A 20,158-nucleotide genomic window follows, 5' to 3' on the forward strand; every position below is an offset into this window, starting at 1 on the left:
AGCATGCTGTCATTGACAGAACTTTTGGAGTTTTAACCACAGGTTGGTTTATAGAACACCAAGCCTAGACAGACAGGTTACACCTGTCTGTCAAAAGGGGAGAAAGTACATTTGCAGAGGAGTTATCAGGTCTTTAAACTAGATTTTAAAAGCAAAAGGGATGTTATGCAGCATGCCAGTGTTTAAGGAATGGTGTTCCAGTGAGGTTCTTTGTTCTGACATCCCAGTGGAGGCAGGGGATGGAGATTCATGAGGCAGTGAAGACACAAAGGTTACTGATGTGTTAGAAATTAAAGAAGTGCCTGAGAATGATCACTAGGAATTACAGCTTCTTCCCACAAAAAGGGGGCAGGATCAGTAACTCAATTTAAGGGCATCTACAGCAATGCACACAGCATGGGTAACAAAACAGGAGGAGCTGGAAGTACCTGCACTGCAGGATAACTGTGACACAGCTACCATCACAGGGTGGGATGACTGAAAGGAGGAGTCTTGTTGGCTGCAGTGCATGCCTGGAAATGCCTCTGAAGGCATACACAAGGAAGGACAGATGGTGGGATATACCTTGTATGTTAAGAGAGTGTTTTGATTGTCTAGAGCTTGACAGTGGTGACGAAAGGGTTGAGTGTTTATGGGTAGAAATCAGAGAAAATGCCAACAAAGCAGATGTCAGGGTGGGAGTTTGTTATAGACCACCCAAGCAAGATGAAGAAGCAGATGCAATATTCTATAAGCAGACAGGAGAAGTCTCACAATCTCTGGCCCTTGCTCTTACACATGACTTTGACTTACCAGATAGGTTCTGGAAATAGGACACTGCAGTGAGGAAACAGTCTAAGAGGTTCCTGGAGTGTGTGGAAGATTACTTCCAGGCACAGCTGGTGAGGGACCCAGCTAGGGAAGGTGCCCCACTGGGCCTGTTTTTGTGAACAAAGGACTTTTGGATGATGTGATGGCTGGAGGTTTCATTGGGCACAGTGATCACAAAGCAGTTTTCAATTCTCAGAGAAATAGGGAGAAGGGTCTGCAGATTGGCTACCTTGGACTTTCAGAGGGAGATTTTGGCCTTGGGAGGAAGTCCTGAAGGACAAAGAGTACAGGAAGATGGTACATTCTGCAAGAAGGATGTCTTAACAGCACAGGAGCAGGTTGTAACCATGTGCTAAAAGACAACCCAGCATGGAACACAGTCACCCTGGCTCAGGATAAAAATGGCAATGAAGGAAGAAAATTAGAAAGGCCAAAGCTCAGCTAGAAATTAATCTGGCTACTGCTGTAAAAGACAACAAGAAATGCTTTTATAAACATATTAGCAACAAAAGGAAGGCTAACTATGACATCCTTTATTGGTTGGAGGGGGAAACACAGTCACAAAGATTAAGAAAAAGGCTAAGGTACTTAATGCCTTCTTTGCCTCAGTCTGTAATATCCAGATCTGTTCTCTGGGTACCCAGAGCCAAAAGACAGAGACAGGAAGCAGAACAAGGCCCCCAAAATCCAAGGACAAAGGTAGTGATGTGCTACACCACTTAGACCCACACAAGTCTATGAGGCCGGATGGGATCCACCAAGGGTTCCGAGGGAAAGGATGGAAGTGCTCACTGAGCCACTTTTCATCACCTATCAGCAGTCCCAGTGGCATCTCCCAGCGAAGTGGAAGCTAGAAAATGTGACACCCACCCACAAGAAAAGCCACAAGGAGCATGTGGGGAACTTAAGGCCCATCCGTCGGACTTTGGTGTAAGAAAACTTACAGAGCAGATCCTCTTCAGTGCCATTATGTGGCATGTACAGGACAATCAGGCTACAGGGCCCAGCCAGCATGAGTTTATGAAAGGCAGGTCCTACTTAACCAACCCAATCTCCTATGACAAGGTGACTCACTTAGTGGATGAGGAAAAGGCTATGGTTGTTCTCTACCTGGACTTCAGAAAAGCCATTTTTCAACATTGTTTTTCACAGCACTCTCCTGGAAAATCTAGCTGCTCACTGCCAGGATGGGGGTACAGTTCCCCCTGGCTGATGGCCAGGTCTACAGTGGTGATGAATGGAGTTACACATAGCTGGAAGCTAATCACAAGTGGTGTTCCCTAGGGCTGGTGCTGTTTAATGTCTTTATCCATAATCTGGACAAAGGGATCAAATGCATCCTTTTAGGAAATTAGCAGATGATACCAAGCTGGGAGGGAGTGTTGATCTGCTGGAGGTAAGACGGTTTTACAGAAGATCTGAGCAAGCTGGAGCAATGGGTTGAGGCTAATTTTGTCATTCAATGAGACAAAGTGCCAGATCCTACCCTTAGGTCACAACAACCCTATGCAGTGCTACAGGCTTGGGAAAGAATGGCCAGTGGAAAACAACCTGAAGGTGTTGGTCATCAGCCAGCTGGCTATGGGCCAGCATAGTCACCAAGAAAGCCAATGACATCCTGACCTGTATCAGCAATGGTGTGGCCAGCAAGACCAGGGTAGTGATTGTCCCTCACCCACTGGTGAGGCTGCACCTCAAATCCTGTGTCCAGTTCTAGATCCTCAATACAAGAAGGACACTGAGGTGCTTGGAGCATGTCCAGAGAAGGGCAATGGAGCTGGTGATGGGTCTGGAGCACAAGTCTGATGAGAGATGGCTGAGAGAACTGGCACAGAGCTCTTTTTGCTCCCTACAACTGCCTTAAAAGAGGTTGTAGCAAGGTGAGGGTCATTCTCTTCTTCCAGGAAACAAGTGACAGGATGAGAGTTAATGGCCTCAAGTTTCTAGTGGCGATGTTTAGGCTGGATACCAGGAAAAATTTTTTGCACTGAAAAAATTGTCAAGCATTCTAATAGACTGTCCAGGGAAGTGGCTGAGTCACCATCCCTGGAGGTAGTTAAAACACATGTAAGTGCGACCCTTGGGAGCAAGATTTAGGGGTGCACTTGACCATGTTACGCTAATGGTTGGACTTGATGACCTTAAAGGTCTTCTCAACTGAAGTGACTTTATGACTGACTAAAATTTTAAACTATGTTCAACATCCAGAGATCTAAAATGTAATTACTATGTCAATGGCTTTATTTATTTATTCTAAAAACTCCATTCCCCAGCATCCTGAACCACACAAAAGCTACTGTAAGATTTGGGGGATAGGAGTGAAATTTGACCAAGACAGGTTTGATAAACTGGGTGTAAATTAAGCACCATCCATAAAACACTCTCAAGCTGAAAGAGCACTAAGTGCTACATATTGATTACCATTTGTCCTGTACTATAGGTATCAAATGAACCAATCTGATGGAATCATCTGATGGCCTCGTTATTTATTATGCACTTTCAACCTAAAGTATAATAGAATAGCTTAATGGCATAGCTTGAAATTACTTAGATCCAGACCCTGTGACTCACTCATATGTTAATGTACTCTTAAAGTTAATGCAAATAAATCCAGAATTCCCACCAGATTCATAGTCCCCTTAAAGGATGTTTTTGTTTAATGGGAACTAAAGAAGAAAATGGAGAGATTGTGGGACATCTGTGAGTCCACCATGGCCTCAAGTGGCATCACCAAGGCAGAAGTTGTACTCTAAAACACAGATGGGGTGCACTTTAGGAATGAAAACAAAATGTTCTTTTATTTCTCCTCAGATATCTGACATTTAATTATTCACAACTCATAAATATTAATAAAAAGGTAAAATCTGTGCTTTCTGTTAAAGGAGAAACACCTTTCCAGGCTACAAGAGCAGCACGTGTATGGTGTGTGCACATTATACCCCAGGGAAAGCCTACCTCTCCTATGATTTGCAAACCTCACGGACTGCATTTTTTCTTGATTCCTAAAAACTCAGGAGCAGGCACCCACATACTAGCATCCACAGAGGGAAACAGACATCCCCTTTGTACAGGAAACACAACTGTTGATGTATTTTTCCATCTATGGAACCAACCATGAGAGTGAGACTACCTGGTGTCTGAAGGTCCCTTCCAACCCAAACCATCGTGTGACAGACCATACTCAGACAAGCACCAGCACAGACATTTATCACCACACAGCAAGAAGCACTGTGAATCCAATACAGTACTAGCTACCTGTTTTAGACAGTTTGCCGGTACTTCTGTTGCTTGATGAGCTATCTCCTCTTGTCAGGACGGTTATCCCACCAAAACTGGCTGTCTTTGTTATGGCTGGCTTCAAATTCCGGTTTGAGCTGTCCGAGTCTGTGCTGCTCCATGGCCTCTGGTGGTCTGCCCACTTCAATTCGTTCTCTGTACTGCTCTGTCGACTGCCAGATGTCTTCCCAATGCTGTCTCTGTTGCCCCTGCAGATATCATGAAACAAAGATTTTATACACAAATAAAACCATGTCAAGGCAAAGTCTATCTTCAGGTACCCTGCAGCAACCCAAATAATGAAAAAAGGAGATACTCTGCCTTCACAAAAGCAGGTCTGAAATGGAATTTTACCCCTAGACTTATCTGCCTTCAGCATGTAAACACTGCTATAACCTTTTTACATGCATGGCACTTACCACCCTCCCCTTTTGGATGTCTCCAAAGAGCACTTTACCAGATGGGGCTGACACAGCAGTCTCATGCAGCACTGATGCAGCGTTTCTGCGCCCATTGAGTGTTCTCTTCCCTCAGCAAGCCCCTCACCACTTCTCACTTTGCTGTCCATCCACTGTGATGTTTTTGTCAGCAACTTCACCTGCACTCTACCTTATTTCTATAGGAGCTTGCCCCCAGCCATTATCAGCTTTGTGAGGTCACCCAAAGCCTTTCCTAAACATGTGTCCTCCCAGTGTGACCCCAATCTCTTCGCTGTTAGTGCTTCACTTAGAGACCCACAAGTCAGTTTACTCTGCTTCCACTCTGCACAAAATAATAATGAAATTTCCTGGGTAGATGCTGCCTCTCCTTGAACAGTTGCAGAGCTCCCAGTGTACTGTGAGTAATAACACAGTAAATCCTGTGATCAGAATTTGGCTTATTTACAGTAAACTACTTGCACTGTGCTGCTAAAATGACAGAACCAAAATGCCTACCATGGCTTAGTGCACCATGACTGTTATCCCAAGTGGTGCACATAACACTGTATTTGGAAGGATTTTAATAGACATTTTCCACTCCTCTTTCATATATAACAACATAATAGCTTGCAGGCTCAAAACTCTTTCTACAGATCAAAAGGATGGGACTGTATTTAATTTTTTTTGGTCCCCTTTTTCCTTGTGGACTTGGTTCCTGCTTTTTATTTGGAGAACCTGCTGAGCTGTGTCACTTGGGACATGAAGGAGGCAGCGTGTCAAAGATGGGATCAGGCTATTGTATTCCTCACCTGTAACAGAGCCTCTCTGAGATGTGATCAGCAGTATAAACCTGTTGACCTTTGCTAGACCCACAAAGGGGGAAAGCATAAAGAGAAACAGCACAGAAGCAACAACACATAAAAGGGAAAAGGATTTTAAGAATAAATAATCCTTTAAGATTTAATCAGAAAGAAAAAAACTCCAAAGTATATTATTTACAGTCTCTTTTGTACTCTTGTGCTTAGAAATTAACAATTCTCTTCCATTTATACGCTAGAGAAAAGGAGGGAGAGAAACAGAATGCTATTTTATCCCCATTATCTGTGGCTTTGGGTTACAAAAAAATCTCTTTTAGCTCCCCAAACTCAGACGTTAGCTATTAAGAGCGTGTGTGCAGACACCTCCTAAGTCCTGCATACCCAATCCAAGACTCTCAGGTCACCAAGGCTAATCCAAAGCAAGAAGGAAGCTTTTTTGTGCCTGCTGCCTATGGTCATGGGGTGCAGAAGCAGATGCTCCAGCACTGCTCCTTATCTGGTGCAATCTCTCCATCTCCTCTGTGGCTGCTGTGATGGCATGCAGACTCAGCAATCACACATCAAATTTTCTCCTCACACATCCATTTCTCCTCACAGTGAAAAATTATGTAATATAAATGATATGGGTTTGAAGTGACATATGCAAACCCCAATGCACACAGACATCTAGTGAATATCTGCCTTGCTGTCCATGCGCCTTAATAGATGAAGGGCACACTTCTGAAAGCACACATTCCTTCTGCTTCCTCTGCTTAAGACTTGTGGCAGCTGACTGACTCTTAAAGGAGCCTGGTTGATGTGAATTGAACGTGTGAGAGCTCATGGTGGGTGAAGACAACCTTTCTAAAACTCTCAGAGAAACACTGTCATCACCAGATTCATACTTCCACTGATTCAGTGTGTCAATTGGTAGAACTGCTCTCCATGAAAACAGGGACTGAATTTTAATGATTTCCTGTTGGCCTGGGATGCTCTTTGGGATATGGAATGCATCTGAATGTGTGGAAGGAATTGGAGTTGAGAAGACAAAGTTAACAGAAAAAAGTTTCAAAACAGATACTTCAGATAAGAGAGCTTCAATCATTTTTGCCTCAATGCACTTTTACTTCAGCTTTTAACAAACCAACAAAAGGAAAAAAGGTCAGTCTGGGCACCAGTCTATGAAACGTGCTTGTCATATATGCTCCAGGAAAAATGGAGCCTCTCCAGTCTCTCCCAAACAGTCACAGTCTGAACAGCCAGGCAGCTGAAAGTCTCATGTGGTTCCTGAGGCAGTGACCCAAAGAAAAGTGTCCTATTGTTACCTTCTCATTCAAAGATCATGGGAAGAGTGGGGTAGGACTCTGCTCTCCATGCTCCCATCCAACCAGCAAACTGACATACCCACATGTGTCAAGGTGTGCCTTGGCAAGGACATAGACAGAATCACAAGTGGGATACACTGGGAAATAAACATTAAATAAAATTCATACAAACCTAAACAGCTGTCTCTTCTTATGCATATCATTGCATATGCTACTGTCTTCCAACAGCCTACTGAAAAATGAAAAGAAAGATTATGCTAAAAACACGGCAATTCAAATTTATCCGATCTGTAAAGTTTTATTTGATTTCTAGATACCTTTTTCAATTTGTGCTAGATTCAGTTTAAAGAAACAAGGCTAAAAATGCCCCCTCCTCCCTCTCCCGTAGCTGTACACAGTCAACAGAACATAAAAAATATCATCCAGTGAGGCTGAGGGCCAATTTAGCATTTCCTGTTACTGAGAAAGGTAATTCTCAGAAGCTAAGGAATCATTCCATCCAAAGGAAAATTCATAAAAATATCACTTAATAAGAACATAAAAAAAATGCAAGTCAGCATAATACTGCATATGTAATTTTAAGTACTTGCTAAGTTGCTTGGAAGTCTTTGCAGCTCAGAGAAAGGCTCAGATCCTCTGACAAAAAAGAAAGGCAAAGCACTTAAACACACACCTAACTTCCAACACAGTCAATCAACAGGATTGCTCATGTGCACAGAGATAAGTATAAGTTTAAGTGCTTCACCTGATCAAAGGCTGCAAGGAATGCAGCAAGAAAAGAAGGCAGCTGAAGTCTCCCTCAGGACAGCAACAGTGCAGGCTGTGCAATTCCCAACCTGGCCTTTTAGTGGTCCCCACTTGGGTGTGCATCCTCACACTGGGCTGGTCAGTCAGCGCCCAGGTTCAAGGACAGCAAACCACGTGTAAATACCAGAGCTGACCACATTCTCCAGCACATAGGTGTGGGATAGGATGCATAAACCAGGGGAGGCCGAGCCATGGAGTCCATGGTTTATCCCATAAAGGTACCCACCCTACCCTTGGCAGTGCAGCCTCTGAGTGCTTTCCATGCTGACTTGGAAGTGTCAACAACTGTGTCATCTTTGTTGCCCCAATCTCCCAACAGGAAAAAACAGGTTTCTGGGAGCGTCTGCCCTTGGCTTTACGGGTTCCTTTGTTGGAATTTTGATTTGTTTTGATAAAACGTATCTCCATTGTCACGACACAGAAGCAGCAGCTGAGGAAATACCCTTGGCCCTCAGAACATGAGGTGGTTAGATGACAGTGGCCACGATCTCCTGAGGGCCTTCCCTCATTCCACTTACAGAAGTGTCCATTGGAAAAGCTGGTTTGTACCATTACTGTGGAGTCATTTTCTATGGGAACAGCTTCACCCGTAAACACATCTGACAGATGTCAGGATGGACAGAGAATAAAATACTGTGAGAGAGAGCCCCCCCCTTATTCAAGGGTGAGTGATAAACAGTTTTCAAACCTGTGCAGGACAGACTTGGGTCAGCACTGCTCAAACACTCACCAATTAAATTCCCCACTTTTGGTTAAAATCCTTATCTGCCATAAAGATGCACAATTTTTAAGATTTTCAACACAGTTAAGCTACTTTACAGTTGTTATGGAGCCAACATTTCATATTCAACATTTCAAACACAATTTACTCTTCCCTTTTGGTTTGAGTGGGTAACAAAAATAACATTCACAAGGACTATCATGCAGTAATGCAAAGTAACAGTGAGCTCAAATATCACCAACTCACTACTACACTGCAGCAATAAAGCAGGAACTTGTGAGCCTTCACAAGCAACAAGTGATGCCAATGCTGCTGCTCAGTCCCACGGGAGAGCAGGTTAAACAACAGACACCCAAGCCTGGTGTTTCATAAATGTTGTCATCCAGTCACCACTAGAGTGCTTTTTAAAGATCAATAAGTTAAGTACTAAGAGCACTCCAGAGACAGAATGGTCACTTGAAATGAAAGCTTAGGTGCCTCCCCCACCCTCTCTCCCACAATCTGCTTTTTAAACTGAAATGCAAAAGCCTCAGGAAAGCAGCAGTAATACTTTATCTCCTCAGATACCATAGTGCAAGGCAAGCTCCATTACCCCTCTTAAAGCACAAAACCAATGCAGATAATACAGACTGCAAATTTGCTCAACAGTCTTCACATTAGGAAAAATAACTATAGAACTACAGAGAGACAATAAGAGAAACAGCTAAGTTTAGCACACACACACAAAATAAAACTATTTTTTACCTGTTTTCCACAAAAAGGTTTTCCTGGGAGCAAACTGACTGAAAAATAAAAAAGGCATTGTATCAGACGTTCTACATATGCTCTGCTGTTCCAATTTCTTCCTTGATTTTAGAATTACCTCCCCTGCTCAGGCTTAAGGGGATTTCAATTCATGCATCATTTGCATTTGCAGAAGACAAGAGGGGAAAAAAGGTCAAGAATAAGGTCAGGCCAGTAAAATAAATTCCATGCATTACAACACATTGCCAATAAGGTGTCTCAGTTTGGGAACAAACTGAAACTTCTCAGTTAAGAGATCTGAAGAAGGCACTATGTGCAAAATACTGGCAATTTGAAGGGAAAAAATGTTTTTCCTGCATAATATAAGGTTCCACTGGTCTGGCCTACCACCTCAAAATAAAACTGCAGGATGGCATAGAGTTCTAGGTAGGAAGGACAAACAGAAGGAAAGCATGCAGAATTTACTAAGTTCCTCAAAGGGAGAGAAGATACTGCAGTACTTAGAAATAGTGTGTGACTTCACATTTTACGGCTGGAGAGGGAACACTGAGATATAAAATTATAATAACCTTCTTAATGATAATATTAACAACAATCATAGCAAGAAGGCTCTCTGCTGGAGCACTTAGATCCCAAAAAAGGTGAAGGGCTCAGAAGAAATAAATCCTATGGACAAGTGTATATCTCTTTCAGAATTACTTAATTTTTTATGCAGAGAAATGAAGCTGTGCTCAATTTCCCATGAATAATGCTCCCTCTTTGATTTTTTCATTTCCCTCCTATTTCATGTTCGCTACACAAAAAGCCTCGAAGCTGTCACTGGATTATATCTTGATGAGGTGCAGAAGAAAGAATAGTCAGCATTTGCACTGAATTTAAACAAAAGGCAGGTAAAGGAAGGACAACACCAGAGATTATGGCCATTAGTTTTGTAGCAATAGGACTCAGCCCAAAGAATCATAAAATGCCATCATTAATTGTGTCAAATTCTAACAGTATGGAATGTTAGAGCACAGATTTTGGATGTCTGTGTTTTGTAAAGGGTGAGCTAATGACCCACTCAAAAGAGTCCTGGCCAACACCAGAAGCAACACCCTGCTCATTCTTAATGCTCCAGCTGATGCCTGGATGAAATTTTTCCTTGACACCACAGCTTGTGCTGCCCCATCAATCTACAAAAGGAAGAAATTTATCCCTCAGATGGCACTACAATTTCTCATTAGAGTGTAATTCACCCACTCAGAATCCACACTAGGGAACATTTGACAGTTCTGTGGGCTTCCCAAGTGAGCTCCCACCCTGCACTCCTGCTAAATTTGCAAGGCACTAGGCTGCATGAGGGGCAATCTGTTTCTCCTTAGCATGAAGCCTCAGGAGATCAGAAACAAGTTCTCCATTGCCAGGAATTAGATTCCCACCAGCTACAGCAGATCTAGGCCTTCACCTCAGGCTAAGAGAAGATACAAACTGCTTCACCTAAAACCAGTGGGATCCTTTGTACAACTATAACACTGTCTTCTCTCATTTTATGTATCTTACTTAGGTACCAGGTTTCATTAAAAAATGTGCAGAATTCAGCCTAGTCTAACTATGCTGAAGCAAAAAGTCCCAGAAAAGCACACCAAAATCACCCCACGGGCTTGTACAACCTCATCTGTGGGGTCATCATCTCGAGCTTCATGATGGACATCTGTGCATTGACTTCTGTGCAGTCACATTCCAAAGCACAGGATTACAGCTATTCTTACAGAAAAACCTTGGCTCAGACCAGCGTACTGGACTGTATACCCACCAAGTTACAAAAGCAAAGGGGCCTGTAATGCACTTGTCTGTATTTATTTTATTAAAGTTTTTTAAGAGACTGGGGCATAAAGCAGAATAAATATGTGGGATTTATATTTTATCAAGCAAGCAGAAAGGTCTGCCTTCTTCTCAGTGTCTTGATGGGAACCACTATCAAGTGTATTACAGACTTTAAACAGAGTCCATAATAACTCAATTTGTCTTCTCGGTTGATGATGTTAGCACAGTGCCACACTGTGCCAACACATTTCCAATCCCTGGAAATTATTCTTCAATACAGGTGTGCGGCTGAGAGGCAGAGAAGACAGGCACTTTTGTATTATTTTATTCTTACTGTTAAAAATCAAGTGGCTAAGCAGCTCTGGATAGAAATTTAGCTACTACAAGGTCAGGACTCACCTTCCTGATGTATTGCACTTAAAGCACCAGGAAAGCTTAAATACCCAGCACAGATGTTGTCAAAAAAATCCTTAGAACACTTGACTCTTGTTTACCCTTTAAACAGATGGGCAACAAACCTATCAGATAAAAAAATTATGTAAGATTATCTACAAGTTAGTGTCCTTGGAGATCTCTGTGTGCAAGATTTCCATTAGGATGCTCTGTATGACTGATTGTTATTTATGAACTGAGTATTTCACTTTTCCGATTTCCAAGAACCTTTCAAAGCCTCGACTGGAAAATGTGCATCAGTTCTTCCAGTGTACTAGATACACTGGGAGCTGCTGCTCTTTTTTTAAATTACATTAGCAAACAGAGATAACTATTAACATGCAGCAATATCCTGCAATGGGTACTATCAGGTAATAATTTTCATGTCAGTTAACAAGATGTGATAGATCTCAGGCTTCCAACTAATGCTTGTTACTTCATCCTCAGCCACAAAGAAAGTCTCTGTACACCAGTACAGGAGTTTGAGTACCTACAGGTTTACGGTGGCCAGAATGAGGTGTGCCTTTGATTTGTTTTTTATTGATTTTTAAGCCCCCTTCTTCCTAATCTTTTCACACTAGAGGGGTAGAACAGGCTAAATCCAGGTCTACAGGTATTTCTTTTGTTCCTCTCTTTCATCAGAGACTGATAAAGATCCTCTGAGTTTTCTTAAGTAGAGGAATTGTGACCAACTATACCTAAAGGATCTGGTTATTTAGAATACATTCCTTGGTGAAAAACAGCCACTACAGCTGACAACAGAAAATAAAGACCATGGTGTATTTCCTTTAGTAAGTTCCATGTGTATCATGGGCAATTCTAGCATTTGTGTAAGTAAGAAAACAACTACATTTTTTTTAGTGAATTAGAATGATTCCCAGAGAATGCATTTATGAACACTGAATGGTCCTAGTGTGACTCTGGCTCATGAGGTTACACATTGCACTAACCTTCAAGGATCAAATTTCCCCCATGTAATTTGATTGATAGTCTTTACAGTCAATTTTCTGCATGCTCTAAAGCCAAATATCATGTATTATTTATGCAAGTATTTGGGATTCTCTACATAAAGGGAAATCATGTTTTTTTATTCCTGTATGTTGTTCTTTGTCCTTCTTGGACAATAACTCTTCAACTTCCCAAACGCAACTAAAGCAGTTCAGACAAGGAACTTATCTGCAAGACCCAGACAGTGCAGGTCCTCTGCTCCAGTGTGTGTGGCTGTAAAATTCAGACTTTGTTTTAAAACTAAGTTTCCAATAAAACAAGTTTTGCAATTAAAAAAACCCCTTGAAAATAGTTTTTAGCATAACAGAGCCCAATCTGTGCTTTTAAAACTTTTTTTAGCAGCCTCAAAAATTTGAGGTGCACTTTGCAGCTGTTGTTTCAGAGAGCTGGAATGATCATGTTTTTAGCTATTTATTTCTTCACCAATCCTTTTATTAAAATATCAAACTAACATGCTTCTCAATCTTGCGGAGACAGAAGTCATTAAAGCTTCCAGCTCTCCTTGTCGAAATTTGTGATAGCCAACACAGCAGATGGAAAACTTGCCAGAAAGTATAATTTAAACTGACTAATACTAGAGTAATCATCATAAAGACTATCATAGTGATGGCATTACTCATGAACATACTTATTTTGTTAAAATCTTCCCATTTGGAAGTGAAGAGATCTGGTGCACTAGAGTTCTGCAAGATCAAAGGAAGAACAGACAGGCTTGATATGGTTATGTGGGGTTCAGGTTAAGACATTTTTCACAGCACTCAAAACATGCATGGAATTTTTTGCCCCTGCAACCAGACTGCCTTTTCGTTATAAATTTCGTTTAAAGTTCTGACTCTTGGGCTGTTATCTAAAGGGTTTGGGTGTCTCAAACATCTTTAGTGGTGGGGTGCTGCTGGATGCAACAAGTTATAGCAGTACTCTTGACCTTCACGGCTGCACTTTGAAAACCTCCCATGCAAGCTCTCTTCATGCATACTCTAACTAGAAGAGATGTATCTGTGATCCGTTTGCTAAGATTCACAAGCAAGGCATTCATAAAGGCTTGACTACAACAGTGTAAACAGTACAGAGGTAATAAAAATACCACATGAGTAATCCATCTTTGACTCTCTGTATCTGTAATTTGCAGAGTAACAAGGCTTAGGTACCTACCTCACACAAACCTGGGGAGAATTGGATTAATTAATGACTGCAGAGGGCCTTAAAACTTCACAGTCTTACATGCAGTAAGTGACTATCTATAACAGGAAGCCATTTCTCTCTTTCCTAAAAGTGAAAAAATACATTGTCCACCACCACAACCACTGGCATCATCCTAAAAACACCTTGTATCTGGCAAGGGGTGCTCCACCCAAGAAAGCTCAGATAAAACACAGATTGCCTGTGACATTAAACATACAGCTTGCTGAAATTCACTGCACTATGATGCTCACTAACACCTGTAATAGCTGCGAGAGAGAGAGAGCAAAGGAGTGGATATGAGAGAGAGAGGGAGAGATATCTAACATTGCTGATCTTTAAAAATGCTCCCTCCCAATTCCATTTGCCAAAAAGCACACTTTTACTTAGGTCCTGCCACTTGAAAATGCCAACCCAATGAACCACAACAGCCTCCTGCTGTGGGCAATTCAAATGCTCTCCACTTGCCTGTTTTAGAACTCAAATATCTAAAGGTAACAGCAGCAATACACTATGGAGCCACTTTCAGCACACTTTTCCAGCCGTCTCTTTCCCAAACAGGCACTTCTAGCTGCAGCTTGTGATAGAAACAGGACTATTTTGGAAATAACTTCCCATTTGGTAATTTTTAGCATTTTGCCTCATCTGAATTCTGCATCAAAACCCAAAGATTTTTTTGGTTTTGCACAAGCTCTTTTGTAATGTGTCAAAACCTCCTATATTTCATATAAGAAACTTGCAAAGTGGCTTTTGCAGCTCTTGAACAACTTGGCAATTCCACCATGTGTAGCCTGGGACAGTATTTATATCCAGGCCAACATGCTGAAAGCAAAACAGAAACTGAAGGGCCTCTGCTTTTACTGGAATCATCTCAGCCAGGAAAAAGTGAAGCTAAAAATATTTAGATGTAGCTAGCTATTTACTAAGAAGCAAGTGAGACAACACATACCTTAAAATTTTACCGTGTATTCTGCCAAAATAACCCAGCTTGGACATGTGCAATTCCTAGCAGTACTATTAGCCCGGCAACATATGAACAGTTTTAATTTAAAAGGACACTGCCCAATATGATTTTCAAAAATAGTTTTAATTGGATTTATTCCCATATTTCTCCTAAATGGCAGAACTCCCACTGAGATATGAAATAAAGCACGAAAATGATGACTTTTTTCTTTTTTTTTTTCCTTTTATTACCTCATCATTACAGTATTATAGCAAATTGTGATTTTTTTTTTTTCAGGAACATCAGGTATTGCTCACAGGTGTTTCAGATTTAAGTATTTTCCTTGGCAATATACCTTGTCTTGCAAGTTCTGATTTTTCGATAAGGGCAAGAATTTTAATATCTGCTTCATTTTATTCCTTTCAGAATATAATCATCAACAGCATGACTGACTCTTTCTGATGGTAGAAGCACAGTTCTTTAATCAGTCATTTCAGAAAAATTATGCAACTCCATGATTACCTCTGCCCTTTTTTGCTCTCAGTGTCTTGATGTTACAGCATTGGCCCAAAAAACCAAAACCCATAGGGAGTCTCTGCAGAAGGATACTTATAAAGATTTGGTCCACTTTGAAAGAAATATAAAATAACACAGCCATTTGAAATTATTGAGAGTGTCTCCTTAAATCACTGCTCTTTGGCTAGCAGAAGGAAAATGGAAATAAACCTAGGCCATGTAAACATGAACATTCAAAGAAACAGGACAGGCACTCCCCAGACAACATGCTGGGCCTGATCTCTCCTCTACCCTTTTCCCTGCAACTCTCATCACCTCACTCTGCAGCAGCCAACCTCCACACCTCTAAAGCTCCTCCGAGACCCTCTGAGCCAATCTGCTGTCCCTGTCACCTCCAGCTCCACAGGGCAAGCCCAGCTGCAGTGTTGTTGTAGGAGGGGGGCAAAACTGTCTGACTACCGGCGAAGGTATGGCACTAAAGAGGCAATTAAAATAACTACTCACATCTTGTGCAAATATTCTCTCCCTCACTCTCTGATACTCCTCTTCTCTCTCTTCAATTGATTTACTTCGTCTGTCATCTCTAAATGGAAGAATTCTGTTTTGCTGAGCAGAAAGAAAACCAGGAGGGTTATATAAGTTGAGCTGTTAAAAACTGCCATTAAGTAACTGTCAGCTGAGAATAATGAATGTTCACTTAAACAAATGAAGCACGAAAATGATAGCTGTCGCTCCTGCACAAAGAACCCTGTGAGACTGGCTCTCAAAGATTTCCAGTTAGATGCTGTACATGGGTTCATCGAGCAGGTGGCCAAAACAAGGCTTTCTGCACAGCTTTTGTGGACCCACCATCCTAAAATTGGGTGTCCTCACCCCAGGTCTAAGTGCCATTGTTCTCAACTGCTAACATTTCTTGGTTCTCCTACCAGCTGTAAGGAGCAGGAGGGCAGGCCGTGGTGGGCTACCACCAAGAAAGAAAGAGGGTAACTAGGCTGCTGGAGCTAAGCTGTAAACCCTATAAGAAACCCATGAAGTCTGTGTGTGCAAGGAGAAGTCCCAGATACTCGGCACAACAGTTTTAGTGATTTTCACACTGTATGGAACCCTCTACTGAAGTCTGGCTGGAAAAGGAAGGACCATTTTTGCCTCTTGGTAAACCTCAGTGTGGGAAATGGCTGTGCCATGGGAACGAGGAGAGGAGATGAGCCCCATCGGGAAATGCTTCACTGACAAATGAGTTTAAAGGACTGGTCCTTCTCCCCCTGCATCCCAGCACCAGGTGGGATAAGGTGGGATAAGGTCATGCTGCTTTCCTTTGAGTGATCCCCACAGTCACCACACCCTGAAATTGCTTGGGGTTTGTTTTCAAAGCCAGCTTGTATGCAGCACAACTGGCAAGGCTGCCATGTACAACTAAAACTCAAGGAAAAAAGGGTAAAAAAGGAAAGAAAAATAAATGGTCCTTTACTGAAAACATGAAGGGAAGTGGCAACAAGAGAGTCACTGGTTGGTTGCTCCGCAAACGTAGCCCTAGCAAAGAAACATATGCTGTCCTCTTACCTGTGAGAATGTTCTCATAAAATCAAATCACATCAGAACCATTTCAGATAGATTTTGTTTTTGTTAATCTATTACACATACACAGCTTGCACTGGATCGAAACAGCACAACACCCGCTTTTAAAGGCAGCACAAACACACACATTTCCCTGGCGCTCCCCTACTCATCGAGCTCACCTAAGTTAAGGTAGTGTTATGGCACAGGCAACACATGGGGAACGTCTGCCACAGTACATGCACAAGCAAGTAAATTACAAAGACAGTAAAAGGTAGTGAGGGCACAGGAGGAGGAAGGGAAGTAAAAGACAGACCTAATTTATTTTTGGTCAAAATGTAATTTAGGATGGTTTAAAAAAAAAAAAAATCAACCTGGCCTCACCATCACATCTTTGGGGCTTTTTTTTTTTTACACTTTTTTTTCCCTCTCTCCTTTTTGGGCTACATCAGTTCATCACTGGTCCACACTGAAATCCAACTCTGAACAGGTACAACGGAAGAAGGAAGCTACAGGGAGCGCAACAACTGCCATAGTTAGGCCAGACATTGAGGAATGCGACTGACACAGCCTCCCACGCAGCCCGGAGCCACTGGCATTCCCCCCCCACTGTGGGCATGCAGCAAGTCCTGCGCCAAGCAAACCACCCATGCAGACCCACACAGTGCCACGGCTGAAGCGGCCACGCTGGGGCTCGGAGCCACCCACGGTGGTTCGTGGGCCAGAGGAGGCGGGGAGGGGCAGGAGGGCAGGGGAGGAGGAGGGCAACAACAAAAGAACAACAATAACATCAGTCAGCCCACCTTCAAAAACAGAACAAATTTCAGCAACTCTCGAACCGAGAACCAACCTGATTGTCTTCTTTATCAATACTAGAGTTATCTCGCTTCAAGATAAATCGCTTCTGGGATTCTTCACCTTTTTCATCTTTTAAATGTTCAGAAAACCTTTGCTCTGGTCTGCCAGCAAAGTAAAACATAGCAATAAAAAAATCTTTCTTTTGGTTTTGCTTTGATCTTTATTTCTCAGTGCTCTTTGTTTTCACAGAGGCATTCAGTGCAAAAGCAGTTAACATTTGTGAGATGCTGCCTATAGCTGTCTGAGGCTGCTGTATCGCTGCTAACTGTTATTGCTATAAATAGCTTTTGTTGTTGTTGTTGTGTAGCAAGGAATGGGAATCCAAAGTCTCAGTCACTGAAATATTTAGACTCTCCTCACTGTGACTGAAGGACAGGGAAAACAAATTACCATACTGTATGTTAATTTGCTTCCTTCAGTAGCTGGGATCTCTGGCAACACTGCCACTTAGTGAGGTCTATCCATCTTGAAAAGCAAGGAAAAACTGGTAGGAATCTTAAAAACCACAAAACCAAAACCAGACACTCAAGAGTTTCCTCATTCCTGGTAAGCAAAACCAGTAAAGGGAGGGACTGATGATGTTTTGCTTAAACAAAATTTTATCTCATCACCACTAAGTGGGAAGAATACTCCAGAACAATCATAGAGCAACAATTAGTTCACCGATTTAAACTAATTTAATTATTTATTTATTTATTTATAAAGTCAAACATCAGAGTTTTGGCTCAATGTTTTCAGGTTTATAAGATATTATGATGCCATTCCATGTTCTCACCTTGTGCAAAAAGCAGTATCTGATATCACCCCATCTTGTGCAAAAAGAGAACTTTAGGAAGCAACTTTTGTGGTCACAGGCAATGCTTCGTAGCTCCTCCAGCCTGCACCATCCCCAGAGTGGTGTTTAAGCCTGTTTTAAGCCTGCACTGTTTAAACCTGCAGAGTCTTAAGCTCAACCCCATCAAGAGAGTTACCAATGGTCTCAAGAACTGAGCCCACATTCCTACATTGCCATCACCTGAGTGGCTATTACTGCACAAACTGTGTTTTAAAAGCAGCAATACACCATGAGATTTGTCAGGGAACACAAGCCTTGTGCTCAGTGCTGAAAGAGCTGCCAGCTGCAGTGGTGGCAGGGGATGCTCATGTCTAGATACCCACACAAACAAGACATGAAGCTTCTGCTGACATCAACACAAGCAATGGTGAAGAAATCAAAAGGCAGAATTTAAAGAAGTAAGTGCTTTTGCAAATAAGAGTCCTCTACAACCTTTAAAAAAACCTCTCATCTTCATCTTATTCAAAACAGAAAATTAAACCAGAAGCATAAATCAGCAACCATTTTGTTGTTACAGTGTTATGGATTTCAAATCAAAATACAGCACACATTCACACCATAATTGCAGTCCACAACAATTCATTGTCAGATATACAGGAAACAGTTGTAATAAAATGTAAGAAATTCAATAGTAAGGCACACCAGCTATCCTGCCTCTCTTTCTTTATGAATTTTGAGCACTTCCACATCTGCCCACAATTTGCCATTTTTGTGACAAAGCAACAAAACAGGCAAAGCAACAAATCCCAATTTCCACAGATTTTGACAAATCAAGAAACCTCTCACCACCATCCACAGCCATAGGGCCCAAGTCACTAGATCCTCTGGTTACCCTTCTAGCCTTATTTAGGAAAAGCCCAGAGGACCATGGCTCTCTGCATAGTAGTTTCATAATCTAATGAGTCATTCATTATGTTTCCTCATAAACATAAAGGCTACAATGCCCCATTAGTGAATTGCTAGGTGGGTTGTTCTCCCTTTGCTCCGATTAATAAGTGCTATGCCTGTGCAGCCAGAAATGAAGATTCCTTCACTCATATATTTTGCTTTCACAGGACTATCTGAGAATTGTTATTTCTCTGGTTTTACATCCTGAAGCACAAACAAAATTTCTGCAGTTGTACCATCAGTGTAAAATTCAGAGCTGTAAACTATCAACTGAATATCTAATAAACCATTTGCAAAGAAAAAGAAATTAATTAGATTTTAAAATTCAGGGAAAAAGTCATTAGAAAAAAAATCAGAGAAAAAAGCTTGAAAAGATTTTGAAAAAAATGTCTCCTCCAATTACTAACATATTTAAGCAATAACATTCTTTTCATATTTCATAGCACTATTTTAAATTTTAAATCCCATTTTCACTTCATTTACTATTTATAAAATGTTTCTGTTTTTCATAAGAGAAAAATATAAGATCAAACCACAAGTCAAAATTAATGATTCAGTAGGTGCCTGTTAATAAAACTAATCTGCAAGCCTAGTAGGTGATCAATCTCCAGTCGTGAAAAGAAATGTGCATGAGCAGAGAGACTCTGCAAATGTGCAGAACACTCTGGAGCACCAGGGTACCTTCAGCACCATGAGAAGGTGCACCCCTCTCAGCCAGCTCTGCACCACTGCTGCCAGCAATGTCACAAAGAGCATGACCAGCTCAGCGTGCATTCACACACACTGCAAAAATCTCTTCATCCAGGATTTTTCTCCTGGGAAGCTGAGAAGGCTCAGAGAAAAGGAAAACAATTCTTATCTCATTTGCTTCTCCTCTGTTTGCTGATGTGGAATGTGTTTGGAGATTGTTTACCCACACAGGCGATTGTTTCATTGGATTCTGGTGTGACTTGTTTTGGCTCTTTAGCCAATCAGGGCCAAGCTGTGTCGAGACTCTGGAAAGTGTCATGAGTTTTTATTATCTTTTTAGCATTTAGGAAGTATCCTTTCTGTATTCTTTAGTTTAGTATAGTATTCTTTAACATATAATATAATATTATAAAGTAATAAACTAGGCTTCTGAGAACATGGAGTCAGATTCATCATTCCTGCCTTTGTCAGGCATTCCCAGCAAACACAATAGCTCAGTTCGTAGGGATGCAAAGCCTGAGGGAAGACTGTCATGTGAGATCTAGGATGTCCC

General features: G+C 41.6%; 1 protein-coding gene across 9 annotated transcripts in view; it reads right to left on the minus strand.

Moving 5' to 3' along the window:
- The window catches only part of ARPP21 (cAMP regulated phosphoprotein 21), a 104,462-nt gene that overhangs the window by 59,673 nt on the left and 24,631 nt on the right, over positions 1–20,158 (minus strand). For 3 of the 9 annotated variants that reach the window (XM_026792719.2, XM_074540734.1, XM_005485885.4), the window contains 5 exons: positions 17,185–17,293; positions 15,285–15,386; positions 8,900–8,937; positions 6,800–6,859; positions 4,063–4,295 (listed from right to left, as the gene is read on the minus strand). In XM_026792719.2, coding sequence (XP_026648520.1) covers positions 4,063–4,295; positions 6,800–6,859; positions 8,900–8,937; positions 15,285–15,386; positions 17,185–17,293 — 542 coding nt within the window. The remainder of the gene's footprint in view (positions 1–4,062; positions 4,296–6,799; positions 6,860–8,899; positions 8,938–15,284; positions 15,387–17,184; positions 17,294–20,158) is intronic. The other 6 variants (XM_074540741.1, XM_026792720.2, XM_074540751.1 and 3 more) reach the window with 4 other exon arrangements.

The sequence above is a fragment of the Zonotrichia albicollis genome, chromosome 1 (assembly GCF_047830755.1).
Source record: "Zonotrichia albicollis isolate bZonAlb1 chromosome 1, bZonAlb1.hap1, whole genome shotgun sequence".
Lineage (NCBI taxonomy): Eukaryota > Metazoa > Chordata > Aves > Passeriformes > Passerellidae > Zonotrichia > Zonotrichia albicollis.